This window comes from Scomber japonicus, chromosome 23 (assembly GCF_027409825.1).
Source record: "Scomber japonicus isolate fScoJap1 chromosome 23, fScoJap1.pri, whole genome shotgun sequence".
NCBI classification, from domain to species: domain Eukaryota; kingdom Metazoa; phylum Chordata; class Actinopteri; order Scombriformes; family Scombridae; genus Scomber; species Scomber japonicus.
The window spans coordinates 24,846,162-24,868,661 of record NC_070600.1 but is presented as its reverse complement, the minus strand read 5'-3'; the positions used below and the strand labels follow the sequence as shown (position 1 = coordinate 24,868,661).

The 22,500-nt window shown below is 41.4% G+C and overlaps 2 protein-coding genes, 1 long non-coding RNA gene and 2 other non-coding genes across 5 annotated transcripts in view; 2 read left to right on the top strand and 3 right to left on the bottom strand.

The window, feature by feature from the left end:
- LOC128385196 (uncharacterized) overlaps positions 1-13,744 on the top strand; it is a 123,090-nt gene extending 109,346 nt beyond the window's left edge. The window contains exon 2 of the long non-coding RNA XR_008324655.1: positions 13,582-13,744. This is a non-coding gene — a long non-coding RNA (uncharacterized LOC128385196). The remainder of the gene's footprint in view (positions 1-13,581) is intronic.
- Positions 9,705-16,157, bottom strand: rpl18a (ribosomal protein L18a). Its single transcript, XM_053344032.1, is given in 6 exon segments — positions 9,705-9,859; positions 11,081-11,190; positions 12,724-12,853; positions 13,619-13,744; positions 13,747-13,800; positions 16,103-16,157. Coding segments are annotated over 6 exon segments (531 nt in total). The 5' UTR covers positions 16,121-16,157; the 3' UTR covers positions 9,705-9,766.
- On the bottom strand, positions 11,998-12,130 carry LOC128353552 (small nucleolar RNA SNORA68). The gene has a single exon (XR_008320892.1). It is a non-coding gene; the product is annotated as a small nucleolar RNA SNORA68 (small nucleolar RNA).
- On the bottom strand, positions 14,664-14,797 carry LOC128353553 (small nucleolar RNA SNORA68). Its single transcript, XR_008320893.1, has one exon. It is a non-coding gene; the product is annotated as a small nucleolar RNA SNORA68 (small nucleolar RNA).
- Positions 16,158-19,284: 3,127 nt separating the features above from the next.
- LOC128353153 (exportin-T-like) overlaps positions 19,285-22,500 on the top strand; it is a 15,247-nt gene continuing 12,031 nt past the window's right edge. Inside the window, exons 1-2 of the mRNA XM_053313834.1 lie at positions 19,285-19,386; positions 21,882-22,035. Of these exons, the coding sequence (XP_053169809.1) occupies positions 21,949-22,035 (87 nt within the window). The 5' untranslated portion in view covers positions 19,285-19,386; positions 21,882-21,948. The remainder of the gene's footprint in view (positions 19,387-21,881; positions 22,036-22,500) is intronic.

The window sequence follows — 22,500 nt, the reverse complement described above, 5'->3', positions numbered from 1 at the left end:
GTTTGGTTTGATTTGGGTTTAGTTGTGAGTCAATCAGTGTCCTCACAATGCTATAAAGACAAACTTATGTGTGTGTGTGTGTCCAGTCTGTCATAGGCTACTTTTGGGGACAAATTTCAGAGTCAGGATCAGTTTTATAACTTTAAGCTGATTTTTGGGTCAGTGGTTAAGGTTGGGGTCGGTCTCCAGAAAATGAATGTAAGTCTATGTAATGTCCCCAAAAGTGACCATGGTCTGATATGTGTATATAGTGTGTGTGTGTGTGTGTGTGTGTGTGTGTGTGTGTGTGTGTGTGTGTGTGTGTGTCCTCACAAAAGTCAATTTAAGGCTTCAGACTTGGTTTTAAAGTAACGGTTAGATTTGGGTTTAGTTGTGATGGTTACGGTTCAGGTAAGGAGTCAATTCGTGTCCTCACAATGCTATAAAGAGACAAACTTATGTGTGTGTGTGTGTCCAGTTCTGTCATAGGCTACTTTTGGGGACAAGTTTCAGACTCAGGGTCAGTTTTATAACTTTAAGCTGATTTTTGGGTCAGTGGTTAAGGTTGGGGTCGGTCTCCAGAAAATGAATGTAAGTCTATGTAATGTCCCCAAAAGTGACCACGGTCTGATATGTGTATATACAGTGTGTGTGTGTGTGTGTGTGTGTGTGTGTGTGTGTGTGTGTGTGTGTGTGTGTGTGTGTGTGTGTGTGTATCCATCTTTTTATAAAACCGGCCTGCTGTAGCTGGTCACGGTGATCCTCTGTAAAAGCTGTTAAGGGTTTGTTGATCTTTGTGATTACATGTCGTCTTGGCACCAGCCGGTCCGAAAGAGATTCGTGGGAGGTTCGGGGGGGGAAACATTAACGCGAGGAGGGGGGGGGGGGGGGGGGGGGGGTAGTGTTTGGCTGGTGAAGACGGAGCTTTTAGCACATTCCTCTGCAGCAGAGAACGTAGACGTGGTCTGGGTTCAGTCCTGATCCGGCCCTGCTTCGCTCTCCTCCTGAAGAAAACTGGGCAACCTTAAAACCAGTCAATCAAACTGAGGCTGAATCTGAGTCAGCAGGTTGAAGAAAGGTGTTTTTGTGTTTGAAACATGCTCTCTACTCCCTCCTTTCCTTCCTCCTTTCCTTCCTTACTCCCTCCTTTCCTTCCTTCCTTCCTTCTTCCCTTCTACCTTAATCCTTTCCTTCCTAACTTCCTTCCATCCTTCCTTCCTCCCTTCCTCCCTCCTTTCCTTCCTTCTTCCCTTCCACCTCCCTTCCATCCTTCATTCCTTCCTTCCTCCCTCTCTCCTTTCCTTCCTTCTTCCCTTCCACCTCCCTTCCATCCTTCCTTCCTTCCTTCCTTCCTTCCTCCATTCCTTAAAGCCAGTCAATCAAACTGAGGCTGAATCTGAGTCAGCAGGTTGAAGAAAGGTGTTTTTGTGTTTGAAACATGCTCTCTACTCCCTCCTTTCCTTCCTTCTTCCCTTCCTTACTCCCTCCTTTCCTTCCTTCCTTACTCCCTCCATTCCTTACTCCCTCCTTTCCTTCCTCCTTTCCTTCCTTACTCCCTCCTTTCCTTCCTTCCTTCCTTCTTCCCTTCTACCTTAATCCTTTCCTTCCTAACTTCCTTCCATCCTTCCTTCCTCCCTTCCTCCCTCCTTTCCTTCCTTCTTCCCTTCCACCTCCCTTCCATCCTTCATTCCTTCCTTCCTCCCTCTCTCCTTTCCTTCCTTCTTTCCTTCCTTCTCCTTCCCTCTGTCCCTCCCTCTCTCCTTTCCTTCCTTCTTCCCTTCCTTACTCCCTCCTTTCCTTCCTTCTCCTTCCCTTCATTCCTCCCTCCCTCCTTTCCTTCCTTCTCCTTCCCTCCGTCCCTCCCTCTCTCCTTTCCTTCCTTCTTCCCTTCCTTACTCCCTCCTTTCCTTCCTTCTTCCATCCCTTCCTCCCTCCTTTCCTTCCTTCTTCCCTTCCGCCTCCCTTCCATCCTTCCTTCCTTCCTTCCTCCCTCCCTCCTTTCCTTCCTTCTTCCCTTCCACCTCCCTTCCATCCTTCCTTCCTCCCTTCCTCCCTTCCTCCCTCCCTCCCTTCCTTTCCTTCCTCCCTCCCTCCCTCCCTCCCTCCTTTCCTTCCTTCTTCCCTTCCGCCTCCCTTCCTTTCCTTCCTTCCTTCCTTACTCCCTCCTTCCCTTCCTTCCTTCCCTTCCGCCTCCCTCCCTCCCTTCCTTCCTCCATTCCTTACTCCCTCCTTCCCTTCCTTCCTTCCTTCCACCTCCCTTCCTTACTCCCTCCCTTCCTTCCTTCTTCCCTTCCACCTCCCTTCCATCCTTCCTTCCTCCATTCCTTACGCCCTCCATTCCTTCCTTCCTTCCATCCTTCATTCCTTCCTTCCTCCCTCCTTTCCTTCCTTCTTCCCTTCCACCTCCCTTCCATCCTTCATTCTTTCCGTCCTCCCTCCCTCCTTTCCTTCCTTCTTCTCTTCCACCTCCCTTCCATGCTTCATTCCTTCCTTCCTCCATTCCTTACTCCCTCCTTTCCTTCCTTCTTCCCTTCTACCTCCTTTCCTTCCCTTCCGCCTCCCTACCTTCCTCCCTCCCTCCTTCCTTCTCCTTCCCTCCGTCCCTCCCTCTCTCCTTTCCTTCCTTCCTTTCCTTCCATCCTTCCTTCCTCCCTTCCTTCCTCCCTCCCTCCCTCCTTTCCTTCCTTCTTCCCTTCCTTACTCCCTCCTTTCCTTCCTTCTCCTTCCCTCCGTCCCTCCCTCTCTCCTTTCCTTCCTTCTTCCCTTCCACCTCCCTTCCATGCTTCATTCCTTCCTTCCTCCATTCCTTACTCCCTCCTTTCCTTCCTTCTTCCCTTCTACCTCCCTTCCATCCTTCCTTCCTTCCTCCCTCCCTCCCTTCCTTCCTCCCTTCCTCCCTTCCTTCCTCCCTTATAACCACCGAGCAGCTGAACACATGAGACAAAGTCAGTCTTCTGTGCAAAGAGAAATATCATAAAACATCATTCATAGATCAGTTAAACCCGTAATTAATCAGTCTCTCCAGATGTTTGATTTTTACTGCGACACAGTTTGTGTTTTATTACATTATTTGCTCTTCTTGCTATGAAATTGCAGGAAATAATAAAAATAATAAATAATGCGATTTTTTTTCCAAACCTCTACCGATGAAGAGTTTTTATGAAATCACTCGATGACGTAAGTTACAACACCAAACGCAACAATGGGTCCAAATCGAAAGCGACCTGTTGATTTGACCGGTTCGTGCAGAAAGGCAAAATTGAAAGCTTTCTACAACGAACATTACAGACATTTTTTGAATATGTGCTAATTATTGCAAACCCAAAATGCCGATTTTCTGGATTTTTTTTGAAAGTTGCATCTAATACAGTTATTGCGGCACACACAAACCTTTGGCCGCGGAGAGTAGGTTGGGTCCTCTGATAAGTCAATTTGTGACGCGCTACTAAATTATGATAACAGCCTCTTAGAGTATTCAAACGGTGCATTTATTGTGCATAAACAACACAACAGGGATGGATGGATGAATAACTGAAACCAGCGGGTTAAACTGATAAAAAGGGGTGATAACTGAACGAACAAATAAGTGAAAAACGGTGAAAAAGCGGTCAACAAAAATTATGGCTTCTCCCCAAACCCGACTCTCTCTCTCTCTTCCTCATCTGGATCACCGGTGAGTGCCCACCTTTACGCACACACGCCTACTCCATGAGGACCACCCACTCACTCCACACACACACACTCAATACACCGTGCTGCTATCTTCATCTATGTCTCTTACAACAGTTAAAAACGTTTTGATGTTAATTGTCACTTGAATCTAGCGACTGAGGTCATCAGCACATTAGAAAAAAGTGTAGTGAGGTAATAAACCAAGTAAGATTCAGTTTCTCAAAGACTACTATAGATACAAACGGACTTCTTTTTGGAGCCAGTGGAGTCGCCCCCTGCTGGCCATTGGCGAGACTGCAGGTTTAAGTCACTTTTCAGACGTGGCGCTACCTGCTTGGTTATTTTATGCAGTATTTTTTACAATACTGTATTCGTAGTTTTACTAAAATAAAGGACCGGAGTACTGCTTTATCATCTATTGGACCTTAAATGGGACTTTAATTTACTAAATGAACATGATGCTGTGTTAAAGAAGGCTTGAAACTGATGATTGAGACTTTAAATCCATCAGGAAAGTGTTTCTTCTGGAGTCGCCCCCTGCTGGCCATTTGCGAGACTGCAGGTTTAAGTCACTTTTCAGATGTGGAGCTACCTGCCTGGTTATTTTATGCAGGACTTTTACTTGTAATGCAGTATTTTTTACATTGCTGTATTGGTAGTTTTACTGAAATAAAGGTTCGGAGTACTTCTTCCATGACTGAAAGGACTTGCCGACCCTAAAGCATACGCTGCTTTATCATCTATTGGACCTTAAATGGGACTTTAATTTACTAAATGAACATGATGCTGTGTTGAAGAAGGCTTGAAACTGATGATTGAGACAATAAATCCATCAGTGTTTACTGAATCAAGTGAGAAGTAAGCTCAGTTTCTCATAGATTTCTTTTGAAGCCAGTAGAGTCGCCCCCTGCTGGCCATTCACGAGACTGCAGGTTTAAGTCTCTTCTACATCTCGTCTTAAACTGTAGGCTGCTGGGTCAAACCAAACCAGCATTTACAGCAATAAAATCTCAAAAACCAGTTTAATAGACCTGCTGAGGTTAACAGCTTTACTTTAGTGTTGCTTTGTGTAGGATTTACCTTTGGGGAACTTTGGCTCCGTTGATAACGTCACACCATCTCGAATTTTGAACTCTGAAACTTTGAAAGGAAAAGCTATAAGATCATTTGTGTCACACCATCTAGTTGCAAACACACAGTCACACTGAAGAATAATACTGAAGTAATAGTTCAAGAATAGAGTTGAAGCTGTCAGACTCGAAAACATTGGACTATCATGACGTCTTCTAGAAATATTGTGATTTTTTCCTCATAAATGTCGAGCTTTATTCTCAACATATTATGTCTTATTGTCTCAGAAATACAGAATTTGTCGAATATTTAACTTTAATTAACTGTGGCGCTGACATTTTGTTGTAGTTTTAATACTTTTTAATACCTTCAATTCAGCTTTATTGTCTCTTTCAGGGTTTACGAGGAGCCGCAGATATCCTGTCAGAAACTGTTAGGTCAGCTGTTTCTTGTCCCACTCATCAGGACAAACTGTGGTTACAGAAGTCAAGAGTTTGTCCCCAGAACTGCCACCACATGGTGTTCGGATCAGGTCCTTTAATAACTTTCTCCTTGTTTGAGACAATTATCCTCTCCACCTTCCACCTCCTCCGCATCCATCAGCACGTCTGTCCTCGTCTCTACCTGCCAGCTGCTTCCTGAAGCCCCGACACTAAGAGCCTTTATGCCCTGTGGATTTTGTGGCTTGAGGCTTTGCCACTCGGTGCCCACGGAGAGTTCTTGGAAGGCCGCGGATCCACAAAGCCTCCCAGCCACCTCAAGCCTTCGGCCCAGGCCGCAGAACAGTAAACCTGGCACAGGCTGAGACCAGACTGTGGTCAAGTCAGCCCTCAGCGCCGGAGCGAGGACTCCCCTCTGAGTGAAGGAAGTACAGAGTACACACAGCTACATGAAAACCACCAGCACAAAGATACGATCACATAAAACAAGTCACACTGAAGCGTCGATCACCAGGGACGCTGCTGGTAGGACGCCAACGCCGGGGCCGATGTGTTCTGACCTAAATCATCAGCTACTGACTTTACTGCGTGAATTGTGACATGTTTTTATTTTCATGCCAAATGTACAAGTGCATGTGTGGTGGGCCTGAGGTGCAAAACACAGCAATAAAACAGAAGTCAAAATGGAAAGCTGAGGAAATAAATTATGTCATTGGATCAAACTGAGGTTAATATTTTGTGATGTTTCCTTAAATGTTGTTGTGTTTTGCACCTTTAGGACTACCATACGAACAAGTCCAACTCAGGAACCAGAGTGCATTATGTCCTTTAATACACAGGTGTTGAATAACATGACAGATTTTGAGGGTTTCCTTCATTAATGTACCTATTAATTTTCCCTTTAAATACCTGAATGCCTTGATTAAATACTTTTTGTATTGTTTTTGTATGTTTTTAAGGATGTAGTAATCAGACCTGCAGTAAAACTATTAATATCTGTTTATTAATGTACTTCCTTGTATTTTTAAACTGTATTTTAATATCTGAACTGCTGTTTAAATTGGATTATTTTCAGTTTTAACTTTAAGCTGCATTTTGAGTATGAACGTTCATTATTATTAGATTATCTAGTTAGCTATCACGTTTTGCGGCTTGGACGTTAATCAGCTCGCTAACATTAACCCTTTAATTGTCCTGTTAATGACAGAACTAAGAAGCTTAATGACTGACCGGTCGGCTTATACAACTATTACGATGCTAGCAGGTTTTTGATCGTGGCGTCTAAACCATGTGTTAAGTAGTTCAAACTATCAGCTGCTACAGTAAAGTGATGAACTTTAGTCACAGGGCTGATTGTCTGCATAACGAATACTTTAAATTGGAGTAGTTTAAATAAATGTAGCTGATAATAGTTTTTAAATGCAGAACTTTTACCTCTAATAAAGTGTTTTTACATTGTTGTGTTGCAACTTTTACTTAAACGACCAGTGTGAAGGATTTAGTGGCATCTAGTGGTGAAGTTGAATATTGCAACCAACTGAATTTTCTCCCGTTTCCAAGCATGTAGGAAAACCCATGGAGGCTGTAAAACATGATGGAAGAGGAGCTGCTCCCTCTACAACTCTTACTTTTAGGCGATTAATCACTAATTAAAACATTATATTATATTTCTGGCAGGATTGTTCTGCAGGATGTCACTAAATTCTGCACACTGCTCCTTTAAGTGAAGGATCTCAGTTCTTCCACCACTGGCTTTGTGTCTAGGAGCCATTAGCAGCTCTGTACTGTATGTCATGAAACATATTTCATCTTCAGGGGGAAGTCTCCAGTATTTCAAACATTTATGTCGGGCCGAAAGCACAGCCAGTTATATTTAATGGCCTCTGAGTTCTTGGCGGTACCACGTTCACAATGAGCTCCGCTGGGAAGCACTAACTTTAACTTTCTGTGGAGTTGGAGAGCTCGAGAGGCCGAGAGCGTTTAAACGTATTTCTAAACACACTTTTAACTCCAACAATAAAAAACTGCAGCGTGTACCGAGCGCCTCTGTATGGAATTGATTTCTGGAGTTATAACCTGTTTCCTGTCAGAAGTGCTCTTTAAAGAGCGGCTCACAAATAATGGAAAATGTTGCTGCTAAGCGAGCACTAATAGTTGGATCCGGCTCATAAACATGCGCCTGTATATTAGAATTTAATTAACCATCAGAGTCACCAGTTTGAGTCCCATTTTTCTCCTGTTTGCTTTGGACAGTGTTTCTCATTCCGTGAGGTGAAGTCAGCTCCGACTTTGACTCTTTTTTCTGGGTATCTGTAATGATTTTACATGTTTATGACTGTGACTCATTGAAAAGAATGTTTTCCATCACTGAGTGAGGTCTTTTCTGCAGCCACCCACTGCTCCGTCTCCTCCACACACACCCAGTTAACTCCCATCAAACCCCCACACGTACCTCCACCACCATGTCTACTGTAACACCACCAGCCTGCTCTCAGCACGCCGCCTGATCAGCAGCCAAACATCTCATTACACTCAACCTCTCTGCGTGTTTCCAACTCAAGCTGCAGGTACAAAAAAAAAGCTAAACATGTCAAATCCAAAACTTTATTCATTTATCAGCTTCATTCATTCATTCATTCATTCATTCATTCATTCATTCAGGCTGTTCGGGTTTATTTGTGTCACAGCAGTTTGAAGCTGGTGTTTAAAGTATGGATGGATTACTGGAGAGGCCTGAAGGCACAGAGCCAGCAGAGCCAGACTCATCCAATACTACAACTTAGACTTTGAAAGAGACTCAAAACAGACACAAAGAGACTAAAGACAGACGTAAAGAGACAAAAGACAGACGTAAAGAGACTAAAAACAGACGTAAAGAGACTAAAAACAGACACAAAGGGAATAAAACCAGATGCAAAGTGACTACAAAGAGCAACGCAACTGAAAAACAGGCAACGTGTTGATGAAGACACAGACCGGAAACACAATGAAGCGAAGGAGACTGAAAACACTCAACACTGATTATTAGATTAAACCTGCTGTAAAGAGTCTTTACCTGCAAGTAAATGTTCATGTTTGCACTGAAATAAAACACATAAAATAGAAAACATTTGATGTAGATGATTTCAACAGGACACATCAGCAGCCGCTCGCTTTTAGGAGTCTAATAATTCATATTTCATTAATATAAATTAATATAAATCTCTTCTTACCTTTGTGGAGCGATGCATCGACCTCCAGCTCAGGTAGTTTGAGGGTTTCTGCTGGTTTATGATAAATAAATATGTTTCTAATAATAAATAGGCCTAAATAACTGCAGTTCACCCAGCAGAGATTGGACCTGGACCCTACTTCCGTCCTTCAGCGTTTCCATAGAAACGTTGACTCCCGCTCTTCTTCTTCTTCGTTGTTTCTAACCTTTGAAACTGAATTTAAATGTTTGTGTTGGGTTTAATAAATGTAGAGAAACAGTTAAACTATCATTCAGCTGCTGTCGTTGCTTGTTTTCAGCCAGAGGACCGTGGTATGATCCTTCATGTGTTGGGTAACACTGCCACCACGTGGTCACTTGGTGTAACTGCAGCGATCTTCCCGAAAACACACACACACACACACACACACACACACACATACACGGTTATAATTTAAACTAAACAAGCACAAACAGTAAGTTAACGTGTGTTTGGTAGATTATTTCTTTATTGTAATTATGCTTGTTGGTAATATATACTATACTGTTGGAAAGCCAGTTTATTTCTTTTAAATGGAGACACATTAATAAATAAATTAATAAATAAGGAATGATATATTAATATGAATTAGCTGCTTAGTACACACCTGTCCTGGTTTACTTGTTTCTTCACCGTCTTCACTGAAGCAGCTTTTAGCTGTTATGCTGCACACAACTGGAACAAACTAGCAGCAGAACTGAAATCATGTTTAAATCCAGGTTAAAAACATTTCTCTTCTCCTGAGCTTATGATTGAGCTCTTTTAAAGCTCTTTACATTTTAATCTTTCATTTGCACTCTATGTCCTTTTAATGACTTTAAAGCTAATTTATTATTTTATGCTGCAATCATTTTATTTCTCTTTCTATTTTTCTGTACTTTGGGGGTGGGGGGGGTTAATTGTATGTTTTAAGTTTCTCAAATTACATGTTTTTCTGTTTTATGTAAAGCACATTGAGTTGCTGTTGTGTATGAAATGCACTATATAAATAAAACTGCCTTGCCTTATTAAAATTTTAAGTTGTATTTTTATATATGTGACGGTATTAATCCTCATATTTAGTGATATATATATATAATATAAAAATCTGATTTGATGTATAATTTGGATTAATATGATATGATTCTTTTCTGTGGTGTTACTTCTTTCTTTCTTTCATGTTCTCATTGTCTCTTTTTTGGGTTAGGGTTAACGTGGGTTATTATAACTATTGTAATGAAGATCCTAATAAAATAAAGTATATATATATATATATATAGTTAAATGTGGGTATTAATAAGAGTTTGAGATGAACAGAAAGACGACACAGCTCTTCTTCTGTTCTCATCGTTTTTATTTTTTCCCGCAAAAATATGAAAAACCAACAGATTAGGTTTAGAAGAAGGTGTTTGGCCTCTTGGTGGTGAAGCGGGGTTTGTGCTGGCGGCGCAGGACTCTGTGAGGCAGAGGGAACTTGATCTTCGAATCCTGCAGGACAACAAAAAATAAAATAAATAAATTAATTAATTAAAAAGAACAGATGATAAAATCCTCCATCAGGTTTAAAACAGAATATATACACATTTTAAATCCTCTTTAACCCTCCTGTCGTCCTCCTGGGTCAAACTGAACCCAGCTGTTTTGACTGTGCCTTCTTTCTTCCCTATCTTCCTTCCTTCCCACCTACCTTCCCTCCCTCCCTCCTTCCTTCTTTCCTCCCACCTATCTTCCTTCCTTCCCACCTACCTTCCCTCCCTCCCTCCCTCCCTCCTTCCTTCTTTCCTCCCACCTATCTTCCTTCCTTCCCACCTACCTTCCCTCCCTCCCTCCTATCTTCCTTCCTTCCCACCTACCTTCCCTCCCTCCCTCCTTCCTTCTTTCCTCCCACCTATCTTCCTTCCTTCCCACCTACCTTCCCTCCCTCCCTCCTATCTTCCTTCCTTCCCACCTACCTTCCCTCCCTCCCTCCTTCCTTCTTTCCTCCCACCTATCTTCCCTCCCTCCCTCCTTCCTTCTTTCCTCCCACCTTCCTTCTTTCCTCCCACCTATCTTCCCCTCCCTCCTTCCTTCCTTCCCTCCTTCCTTCTTTCCTCCCACCTACCTTCCCTCCCTCCTTCCTTCCTTCTTTCCTCCCACCTACCTTCCCTCCCTCCTTCCTTCCTTCTTTCCTCCCACCTATCTTCCTTCCTTGTTCCTCCCACCTATCTTCCTTCCCTTCTTTCCCTCCCTCATTTCCTTCCTTCCTCTGTCCCTCCTTCCTTCCTTCCCTCCCTCCCCCCTACTTTCCTTCCATCCCTCCCTCCCTCCTCTCCTTCCATTCATCCCTCCCTCCCTCCTTCCTTTCCTTACATCCCATCCCTCCCTCCTTCCTTCTTCCACCCTCCACCCTCCCTCCTTTTCTTCCTTCCTTCTTTTTCCTTCCATCCCTCCTTCTTCCTCCCTCCTTCCCTTCCAGGGTTAACTCTAAGACACATTTTAAGGATATAATAAATGAATGAATAATGAATGTCGCCAGTTTCATAACCGCCAGACGTGAAGGAGAGAAGCTGCAGATCTGGAAGAGGAATCTGGCTTTTTATTCTGTCGGGTTTTTAAACTGGAGCTGACTAATGAGGAGGCAGCCCAGAGAGAGACCCGCCGCCGCCGTCGCCGCGGCAACAGCATCATCATCATCATCATCATCATCATCATCATGGTGGTCAGACTCACGTGGAACTGCTTGATGGCCGGTCTGCGACACTTGTTGGCAGCGATGACCTGAACCTTCATGATCTGGATGGAGTGAGCACGGGCACGATGGCGAGCTCCCATATCACGGTCTGAGAGGAGAGAGGGAGGGAGGAAGGAAGGAAGGGAAGGAAGGAGGGAGGGAGGAAGGGAAGGAAAGAGGGAGGGAAGAAGGAAGGAGGGAAGGAAGGAAGGAGGGAAGAGGGAGGGAAGGAAGGAAGGAAGAAAGGAAGGAAAGAGGGAGGGAAGGGAGTAAGGAAGGAGGGAAAAAGGAAGGAGGGAAGGAAGAGACGAGAAATAATTATTACAGGGTTAGAAGTCGAGTTTCAGTTCAAGAGTCATTTTCAAACGATGTCGCCAAATAAAGATTGGAAGATTTTAAAATCAGAATTTTTCCTGATTTTATTTCAGTTTTGATTTTCCTTTAATTTATTTATTCTCTTTTTTTTTCTCTTTCTTTAAATATTTTATATTATAATTTTTATTTATTATATTGTTTCTTATTATTACACTGACATTTGTTCCCTTATTTTATTTATTTTAATATTATAATGTATTATTTTGTATTATTATCATTTTTATTTTAATGTTAAAGAGCAAACAGAACACACATTAAGGCTTTTTAATGGTCAAAGAACGACAGTAAAGTTCATTAAATCATTATTTTAATATTAAAATTATATTTGACATTTATTATTAGTTTCTGTCAGAGCTTGTCACTCCAACTATTAATTATCCAGAAAACTCCTTTAACTCTCCTCACTCTGTCCTTTTATTTGAAATATTAATCTTACCATCAAGCTTTTAAATATTAACTTATTGTTTTAAATAAGACCTCATACTATAATATAATAAGGTTGAGTGTGAACAATGTGAATATCAGACTGGATGTTTGAGCCGTTTGTTGAACCTTGGATTCACTTTCAGAGGCACAGCAGCAGCAGAGAAAGGCGACAAGGTTCACATTTCATGTTTGCACACACTTATAAAAACCACAACACTGAAGATGTGGTCTTTGGGTTTGAGTGCAACAAAACTTTCATTTCAGTCATTTAAATCAGACTACAGACCAGAATGTGAAAATAAACGTATGAATAACTTCACACATTCAGCATCAAATTTCTGCTTTTAATCCATTTAGAGAGAATATATTAGAGGATTATGGTAAAAATGTCTAAGTGGTGTAACCATAAAAACTTTGTACCAAATAATTGAACGTTGCTTAAAAACAGTAAATAGTCAATAAAACACCTTCCTTCCTTCCTTCCTTCCTTCCTAACACCATATCAACAAACAAAAACACAGAGTTCCTGTTTTCCAGAGAGTACCTGAAGGCATCACGGCTGATCGATTGAAGATGTTTTTATAGTTTCTAGTTTCTCTCTTTCGGAGGTAAAGTGAAATAATAATGACCATGACTCCATTAATACAAGCATTTAACAAACCTGATGCTGCTTTTAAATCTAGTTTAACTGTATTTCAGTGTTTCTATCCATCCATCTATATCTCTATCTATTCATCCATCTATCTATCATCTATCCATCCATCCATTTCTCTATCTATTCATCCATCCATCCATCTATCTATCCATCCATCCCTCCATCCATCCTGGTGTTAGTACTCACAGCACTGGGTGACGGCTCCAGAGGTGGTCAGGTCTCTGTACTCTCTGTACATGTTGTGGGTTCCGCTACGAGAGTCGTAACGCAGCCAGATACCGAAGTTCTTCACCTTCAGTGGCGTCTTCTCGTGGACCTGAAACACACCGCGGGGTCAAAGGTCATCGGTCAGTTCAGAGGAGACAACTCACATTAAACTGCTTTAACACTCCTGTTGTCCTCGAGTCAAGGAAGGAAGGAAGGGAGGGAGGGAGGAGGGAAGAAGGAAGGAAAGAGGGACGGTAGGAAGGACGTAAGAAAGAAAGCAGGAGGGAGGGAGGGAGAAAGGAAAAGAGTAAGGAAGGAAAGAAGGAAGTGAGGAAGGTAGGGGGAAGGAAAGAAGGAAGTGAGTGAGGAAAGAAGGAAGGGAGGAAAGAGAGGGGAATGAAAGAAAGAATCAGGGAGGAAGGAAGGAAGAGAGGAAAGTCAAGAAGGAAGTGAGGAAGGAAGGAAGGAGGGGAATGAAAGAAAGAATCAGGGATGAAATAAAGCAGGAGGGAGAAAGGAAAAGAGGAAGGAAGGAAAGAAGGAAGTGAGGAAGGTAGGAAAGAAAGATTGAAGGAGGAAGGAAGGAGGAAAGAAAGAAGGAACAGTGAAAACAGGGAGGACGACAGGAAGGTTAAACTTTTTTTCTGTATAAGAAACTTAAAAATTTCAAAATAAAATGTTGGACTCGCCAAGACTTTTATTTTGACATTTTTTAAGCTTTTAAACACTCAGAGAAAGTTAGTAAAATAGTTCATGAGCTTAACCCTCCTGTTGTCCTCGAGTTAAGGAAGGGAGGAAGGAAGGAAGGGAGGAAGGAGGAAAGAAAAGAAGGAAGAGAGGGAGGAAGGGAGGAACAGATGAATTTAAATCTCACCAGTCCGCAGTAGACGGTCTCTCCAGACGCCTTCTTCATCTTCCTCAGCTGGGAGACGAAGTACCAGAAACGGGACTTGGCCACCACATGGTTGGGGGCGAAGATCCTCATCCGGTAGAGGGGGGGGGGGCCGGGTTCTTCACCGAGGGCAGCAGACGCCCGATGACTTTATATTCCCTAAGCTGTGAGACACGAGAGAGAGAGAGAGAGAGAGGGAGAGGGAGAGGGAGAGGGAGAGGGAGAGAGAGAGAGAGAGAGAGAGAGAGAGAGAGAGAGAGAGAGAGAGAGAGAGAGAGAGAGAGAGAGAGAGAGAGAGAGAGAGAGAGAGAAGTTTGACTATTTTAACATTTAAAAACTCAAAGTGGCTTTTACCAGTTTAAATCAGCGGGGTGTTAAACATGAGGCTCGAGGGCCAGAAATAGCCCGCTGAAGGGTCCAATACGGCCCACTTTACTTCTTTCCATCCTGTCTCTTTATTCTGTCCTTGCATTTCCTCTCTCCTTCCTTCCATCTACCTCTCTTTCCTTCCTTCCATCTTACTCTTGCTTTCCTTCCTTCTTACTCTTGCTTTCCTTCCTTCCTCCCTTCCATCTTCCTCTTTCCTTCCTTCCATCTACCTCTCTCTTTCCTTCCTTCCTTCCATCTACCTCTCTTTCCTTCCTTCCTTCCATCTACCTCTCTTTCCTTCCTTCCTTCCATCTACCTCTCTTTCCTTCCTTCCATCTACCTCTCTTTCCTTCCTTCCATCTACCTCTCTTTCCTTCCTTCCTTCTTCCTCTTTCCTTCCTCCCTTCCATCTTCCTCTCTTCTTCCTTCCATTTTCCTCTCCCTCTTTCCTTCCCTCCTGTCTTCTTTTCCTTCCATCTTTTTACAGATCCTTCTCCCATCAGATCTAACTAATCTGTATTTGTTGAGTTTAAACTCTTTAATAATTAAAAATAGAAACAAGTCGATTAAGTATTTATCTTCAACTCTCTGCTCTTAAACAAACAGGAATATTTAAATGTTGTGATGGTTAAATATATATATGAATGAATGAAGGATGAATTGTTGAACCTTGATTTCACTTTCAGAGACACTAACAGGTCAGAGAAAGGCGACAAGGCTCAAACTTTCTGTCTGCACGCCGGATAAAAATCACACCGCTGCAGAGACGTGATCTTTGGGTTCGGGTGCAAATTCAGTCCGTTTGTTACTGAAGCAACTTTAAATATATACTTAATTCTTTATTATCCACAGCGTTAAACAAGCAGATCTTAATTATTTCATTTAATGCATCTAATAAATCCTGCAGAAAGCCACAAGTGTTTATTAATTATGAAGTTTTATTTGCTTGTCTAAAATAATTAATTCTCTCTGCAGGTTGAAGACTAAAAGCTTTAAATGTCTTATTGTTACTGTGGCTGAACTTTACATCTATTAAAGGGTTTATTATTATCTTCCTTTGGTGTTGTATATCTGTGTGTGTGCCAAGCTACTCCTGAAGGGATTAATAGTTATTTTAATTATAGTCCATCAAGTTTAATTATTACAGGTGTTCTGCAAAATCTGGTACCTCCACTTAAAAAACTGCTTCATTAGCGACATTAACAGGCGATTTAACACTAGAGGGTAGTTTTAAATAAGTAGTAACACTTTAGAAAGCTTTAAGTAGTACAGATAATGATTATAAAGCTGCTATCTGTGTTATATCATATTGGTTTGCTAAATCACAGGTGTTCTGCAAAATCTGGTAACCCCACTTAAAAACTGTTCAACTGACCAGAAGTGACATGAACAGGTGATTTAGCACTAGAGGATAGTTTTAATAACATGTAACACCTCATCTGTACTGCTTATAGCTTTTTTTAGTGATTAACAAGCAAATATCTGTGTTAAAAGTAATGTGTGTTATATTATATAAAGTTGGTAACCACAAGTGTTCTGCAAAATCTGATACCCTCACCTATAAAAACTGACCATGAGAAACCTAACAGAGGTGGTTTAACACTAGAGGATAATTTATAACTGCATGCAACACTTATAAAAAGCTGTAAGGAGTACAGATAATTATCACTAAACCAGCTACGCTAGCAGTGACGACAACACACGTTAGCAGCTAACATTAGCTTCCATTAGCTGAATACACTGGAGAGTAGCCATGAGGCCCGTTTAACAGATTAATGACCGCTATATACACACACTTATAAATATGCCGTGACATATTTAGTAATGTTATAGTGTCATAAGTGAGTATCTGTCTGTTAACATGCGGCTGTGGCTCTAACACGTTTCACCAACCGCCGTCCACATGGTACCGAGGACGCCATGTTGTATTCTCTACAATCACCGGGGACGGAATAAAAACACAAAATAATCGCTTTAAAGTGCATTTTTTCACCACGATTAAGTATTAAACAGACACCGGTAACGTTATATAGTGGATTCGGCTCTCTCCGGTCGAGTATTTCCACATTCTGCCGGTAAATTAAGGATTTTACGTACTGTGCCGGACGCCTTCATGGTGCCTCTCGCTCACTGCCACAGTAAAAGAGGGAGCTTAAGGGCCGCGCATGCGCAGAAGAAATGAACGGAGGAGCGGCGCGAGGGAGGAGCAACGGCTGCCTCACGAGGCCTCTGACCCGGCTGAAGTTAGTGTCAAGCCCGCTATGGTAGCAACGGCTCATCCAACAGTTAGCAACGCTCATTCAGTTATATATCTGATATCTTACATAGATATAAAACTACTGAATAATGTAAACTTTCAATAGATAGATAGATAGATAGATAGATAGATCACAGAAGAGTATTAAGGCCACTGGGGAAAAAAAGAGAAAAAAGTCAGAATTGTTACTTTTTTCGAAAACCTACGGGGAAAAAAATAATGCCTTTTTTTAAAAAGTCATTATTCTGGAAAAAAAAATTAGGTTTTGGAAAACAGTCTTTTCTCAGAAATGAAAAATGAAAAAAAAAACTTCCCTAAAAAAAAAGTTTTTAGGTTTTGGAAAAAAAAATTTTTTTTGGGATTTCTTTTTAAAAGTCAGAATTCTGAAAAAAAGGTTTTGGAAAAAGTATTTTCTCAGAAATGAAAAAAAAAACCTCCCTAAAAAAATATAATTTTAGGACTTTTTTTAAAGTCAGAATCCTGGGGAAAAATTGGGTTTTGGAAAAAAGTGTTTTCTCAGAAATGAAAAACTCCTTCCTTAAACATTTTTTTTTTGGTTTTGGAAAAAAAAGTCAGAATTACTTTTTTCACAGAATTAAATTTTTCCCCCAGTGGCCGTAATACTCTTACTGTACAGATCTTCCAGGGAGGGGAGGGGGCAGCCGGTGGTCTTCTGGGCTGTGGTGACGGCTCTCTGGAGCTGGAGAGCCACACACACATGCAGTAGTAGGTCAAAATGCTCTATAATGGAGCAAAGATAAAAGGACACGGACAGTTTTAGTGTGAGTTGGTTGGAAGTGTAATCTCTGCTGTGCTTTCTTCTTCTGCTCCAGGTCAGGTCATCAGGTCAGGTCATCCTCTATATGAACACCCAGAGTCTAGGACCCTCTCCACAACGTACCTGCTGATGAACAGGGGCCAAGTGTCCCTTTTATATTTGTCCTGTAGTCTATGACCAGCTCCTTTGTCTTGGTAGTGTTCAGTGCCATGTTGTTTACTGCACCACACTGACAACTGTGGTCTATCTATCTATCTATCCATCTATCTGACTCAGTTGCAGAGACTCTCATACCTGCATTCATCACCTCACGTCTGGACTATTGTAATGCCATCTTGTTTGGGGTCCTCAATAAAACGCTGGACAGGCTCCAACACGTCCAAAACTCAGCTGCCAGGGTTCTCACTGGAACAAAACCCTGGCAGCACATCACCCCCCCAACCCCCCCCCACCCCCACACTCAAACAGCTGCACTGGCTTCCAATTAAGTTCCGCATCACTTTTAAACTTCTTCTCCTCACCTTTAAATCTCTTCATGCCGTTGCACCCCAGTACCTAACGAACCTCCTCCATGTCTACCACCCTTCACGGGACCTGCGCTCCGCTGACTTGGGCCTCCTGTCCATCCACCCCCCCGCACCAGAAGGCAAACCATTGGGAGCAGGGGTTAGCACCAACTCTGGACTCTTTTAAATCATTCTTGTTCCTGCAGGCTTTTGCTAAATGTGTGTTTCTTGTTATTATGAAGCGACCTCGGGTTTCATGAAAGGCCCTATACAAAATAAACTTATTATTATTATCCATCCATCTATCCATCCATCCATCCACCCATCCACCCATCCATCCATCCATCCATCCATCCATCTATCCATCTATCTATCCATCCATCTATCCATCCATCCATCTATCTAGGATGTAACGTTGGACTGTGGGAACTTTAACATTGAGCCTCACTAGATGTCAGGAAACACCAGCAGCCTGAGCTGGGGGGGGGGGGGGGGGGGGGGGGATTAAGCCACGCTCCCGCTCTGTGTGTGTTGTTATTTTAGCTTCTCTGTTTGTTTTTGAAGCCCCACCGGCCACGTGTGCATGAGAGTGTGCCTCCATGTCTGTTTCCAAAATGGAGGCCTTGTGACAGAGTTTCTCAAATAAATAAAAAACCCAACAAATCAGTTCATTACAAAATGTTCATGAGCGTATTTGAGGCAGAAACCTGTAAGGAAAGTATTTGTCAGTTAGTAAGCATGTTGGTCTCTGGTTGGACAGAAACAAGACATAAAAAGTGAGTTGCCAGTAATAGTAGATAGATATTAGCGCTATAGTGCGACATGGAGTGGCTGAATGTAGTGTATTTCAATTTTAAGGGAACTGTTTCATTGTTTTCTGACATTTTATGGACAAAATAATGAACTATAACTTAACTGGTAGACTATACAACATGTGAAAAGGTTTTCCTGGTAGGCTTTTATTATTTTAAGGTTAGAAACCACTACTTTAGACTTTAGGACACTCTTGAAAGTTAGTGAACTAATCCTTTAACCACCAATCTGAACCCAACTTCAGCTTCGTCACAGTACTCGAACTTCCAGCTAACAAATAACGGATTTCTGTCGCTTTTAATAGAGTTTCACGCTATCCACTACGAATAAAACAACGTATAACATATATAATAACACATAAGTTAACTTTTTATATTTGTTATCTGTCTGGCGCTGACCCGGATGAGTTATTATTTGTCCTAGGATGGCGACGGGCATGACCCACCCTACACTACCTGTGATTGGGTTTACAGTGTCAGAGCACGATGGGTTATGGCGTCACCATCCTAGGTTTGAAAAATAACGCGACCCGGATGGTATATTTTATCTAGGATGGCGACGTCATGGTTTATAGTGTTAGAACATTGCGGGCTATGGCATGGCGTCACCACCCTAGGTAAAAAAGAACTATACAAAAAAACCCAACTATACTAAAAAACATTTTTGTCGACCCGGGTCGACAGAGTTGGGGTTTTACCTAGGATGGCGACGCCATGAACCACCCTGTGGCGTCACCATCCTAGGTAAAGGGAAAAAAACAACTATGTCGACCCGGATGAGATATTATTTTTCCTAGGATAGTGACGTAACGGTTTACAGCGTCAGCGCATGGCGTGTTGTGGCGTCACCATCCTAGGTAAAAAAAATCACAACCCAACTATGTCGACCCGGATGCTAACTGGGTGGACACGCCGCTGTCGTGTAACCGACATGCAACCGATTTCTGGAGACTTCGCAGCAGCTCCGTGATGATTTAACAGCAGAGAGAGTGAGCGAGAACAACCGATTAATTGATGCTTTAACTAAGGTGAGCTGTCCGGAAAGTGTCACTTATTTTGATCCACGTTAAAATTATAAAAATATAAAAATAAAATCATCGCCGTTAGATTTTCCACAGTGATGATGTGATTGAGGAGTAACCGAGTCGAGCTAAACAAGGATTAAAAATAAAATAAAAAGAGTAATTAAACCGTGTTTTAGTTTTATTTGACTGTCCACACCTCTGTTAATAAAACAATCCCCGGTTTTTATATTTTATAACGTTTACCGGGGGTCGGGATGAGCCAGCGAGGCGAGCTCCGGTGCTAACGTCGATGCTAAGAGCTAAGATAGCCGAAGTTAGCCCGAAGTTAGCCGAAGTTAGCTTAGCCGAAGCTAGCTGAAGTTAGCCGGGGTGAAGTTGCAGCATCCCCCGGCTCAGCAGCTCCCGTCTTCGGCCACCAAACAGCCCGTTTACCGTAGACATCCAGACTTACTAAAATGTCCTGTTTATGTGTTTAATTGTTTAATTATCAAAGCGACATCATGACTTTAAGTGTTGAGTCTGTGTTGCATCATGTGAGCTGACAGGTAGTACTGTTCATCCTCTTTAAATACACTAAGTACTGCACTGTAATACTACTTTAAGGTGCTTTTACTCATCAGGTGATTTATTTTTTTAAATTTCCAACAAGTGTGATGAGACTATAGGAGTATCATGTGGGCTTTACCTGTGTTTTGACGCCTCTTTTGTCATTTTGGTTAAGAATAATCATTTGTATTATATTTTGGTCCACATAAGAATGATTTCATGTTTGAAATATTTTTCATTTTTCATTTTTTTATCATGTATATATAATCTGTGTGGTCCACAAAATGTATATTCCTGACAGTCACAGTTGATAAGAATCATAGGAAATGAATGTGAGTCATTTTGAGTCATTTTGACCCAACTATGGAAGCTTGGGGTAGTAATACAAAAACTAGAGTTTCGTCAAACATCCTCAGTCCCAAATAAACATGATTTATCTTTAATGAAGCTTTCAGAGCAGAGAGAGTTTTTATTTTTGAGAAATACCACTGGACTAAACTAGCTAACTGTATATAAAGTAGTATAAACTAGCTAACTGTATATAAAGTAGTATAAACTAGCTAACTGTATATAAAGTAGTATAAACTAGCTAACTGTATATAAAGTAGTGTAAACTAGCTAACTGTATATAAAGTAGTATAAACTAGCTAACTGTATATAAAGTAGTGTAAACTAGCTAACTGTATATAAAGTAGTATAAACTAGCTAACTGTATATAAAGTAGTGTAAACTAGCTAACTGTATATAAAGTAGTATAAACTAGCTAACTGTATATAAAGTAGTGTAAACTAGCTAACTGTATATAAAGTAGTGTAAACTAGCTAACTGTATATAAAGTAGTGTAAACTAGCTAACTGTATATAAAGTAGTGTAAACTAGCTAACTGTATATAAAGTAGAGTAAACTAGCTAACTGTATATAAAGTAGTATAAACTAGCTAACTGTATATAAAGTAGTGTAAACTAGCTAACTGTATATAAAGTAGTATAAACTAGCTAACTGTATATAAAGTAGTATAAACTAGCTAACTGTATATAAAGTAGCGTGAATAATACTATATCACTCATAATACTGCAGTACTTTTACTGTAATACTGCATACTACATCACTATAATACTGCAGTACTTTTACTGTAATACTGCATACTACATCACTATAATACTGCAGTACTTTTACTGTAATACTGCATACTACATCACTCATAATACTGCAGTACTTTTACTGTAATACTGCATACTACATCACTATAATACTGCAGTACTTTTACTGTAATACTGCATACTACATCACTATAATACTGCAGTACTTTTACTGTAATACTGCATACTACATCACTATAATACTGCAGTACTTTTACTGTAATACTGCATACTACATCACTATAATACTGCAGTACTTTTACTGTAATACTGCATACTACATCACTATAATACTGCAGTACTTTTACTGTAATACTGCATACTACATCACTATAATACTGCAGTACTTTTACTGTAATACTGCATACTACATCACTATAATACTGCAGTACTTTCACTGTAATACTGCATACTACATCACTATAATACTGCAGTACTTTTACTGTAATACTGCATACTACATCACTATAATACTGCAGTACTTTTACTGTAATACTGCATACTACATCACTATAATACTGCAGTACTTTTACTGTAATACTGCATACTACATCACTATAATACTGCAGTACTTTTACTGTAATACTGCATACTACATCACTATAATACTGCAGTACTTTTACTGTAATACTGCATACTACATCACTATAATACTGCAGTACTTTCACTGTAATACTGCATACTACATCACTATAATACTGCAGTACTTTTACTGTAATACTGCATACTACATCACTATAATACTGCAGTACTTTTACTGTAATACTGCATACTACATCACTATAATACTGCAGTACTCTGGGTGTGTTTCAGATGAAAGGAGCGTGGCTGCCAGCAGCAGAGAGGAGTGAACCTGCGCTGGAGGAAAGCTAACCCACGAATGGCCTGCCAGTCTGTCTCTGCAGTCATGGACGAGCAGGCCCTGCTGGGGCTCAACCCGAACGCCGACGCCGGCTACAGGCAGAGGGTGAGCCGCTCCGCACCGCTCTTCACTTCCTGCTGCACACAGATGTTACATGTTTCCCTCCGTAGAGAGTAAGATCAGAGCTGACAGACAGATTCAGTCAGCTGGAGACGTGTTTGATTTATCAGCGTCTAGTACTGGGGTGTCAAACATGCGGCCCGTGGGCCAGAACCGGCCCACCGAGGTATCCAATTCGGCCCACTTTCCTTCCTGTCTGTTTTCCTTCCTTCCATCTGTCCTTCTTCCCTTTCTTTCTTTCTTTCTTTTTTCCTTCTTCCCTTTCTTTCTTCCTTCCTTCGATCTGTCCTTCTTCCCTTTCTTTCTTTCTTTCTTTTTTCCTTCTTTCCTTCCTTCCTTCCATCTGTCTTTCCTTCCTTCCTTCTGTCCTTCCTCCCTTTCTTTCTTTCGTTTTTCCTTCCTTCGATCTGTCCTCCCTTTCTTCCTTCTGTCCTTCCTCCCTTTCTTTCT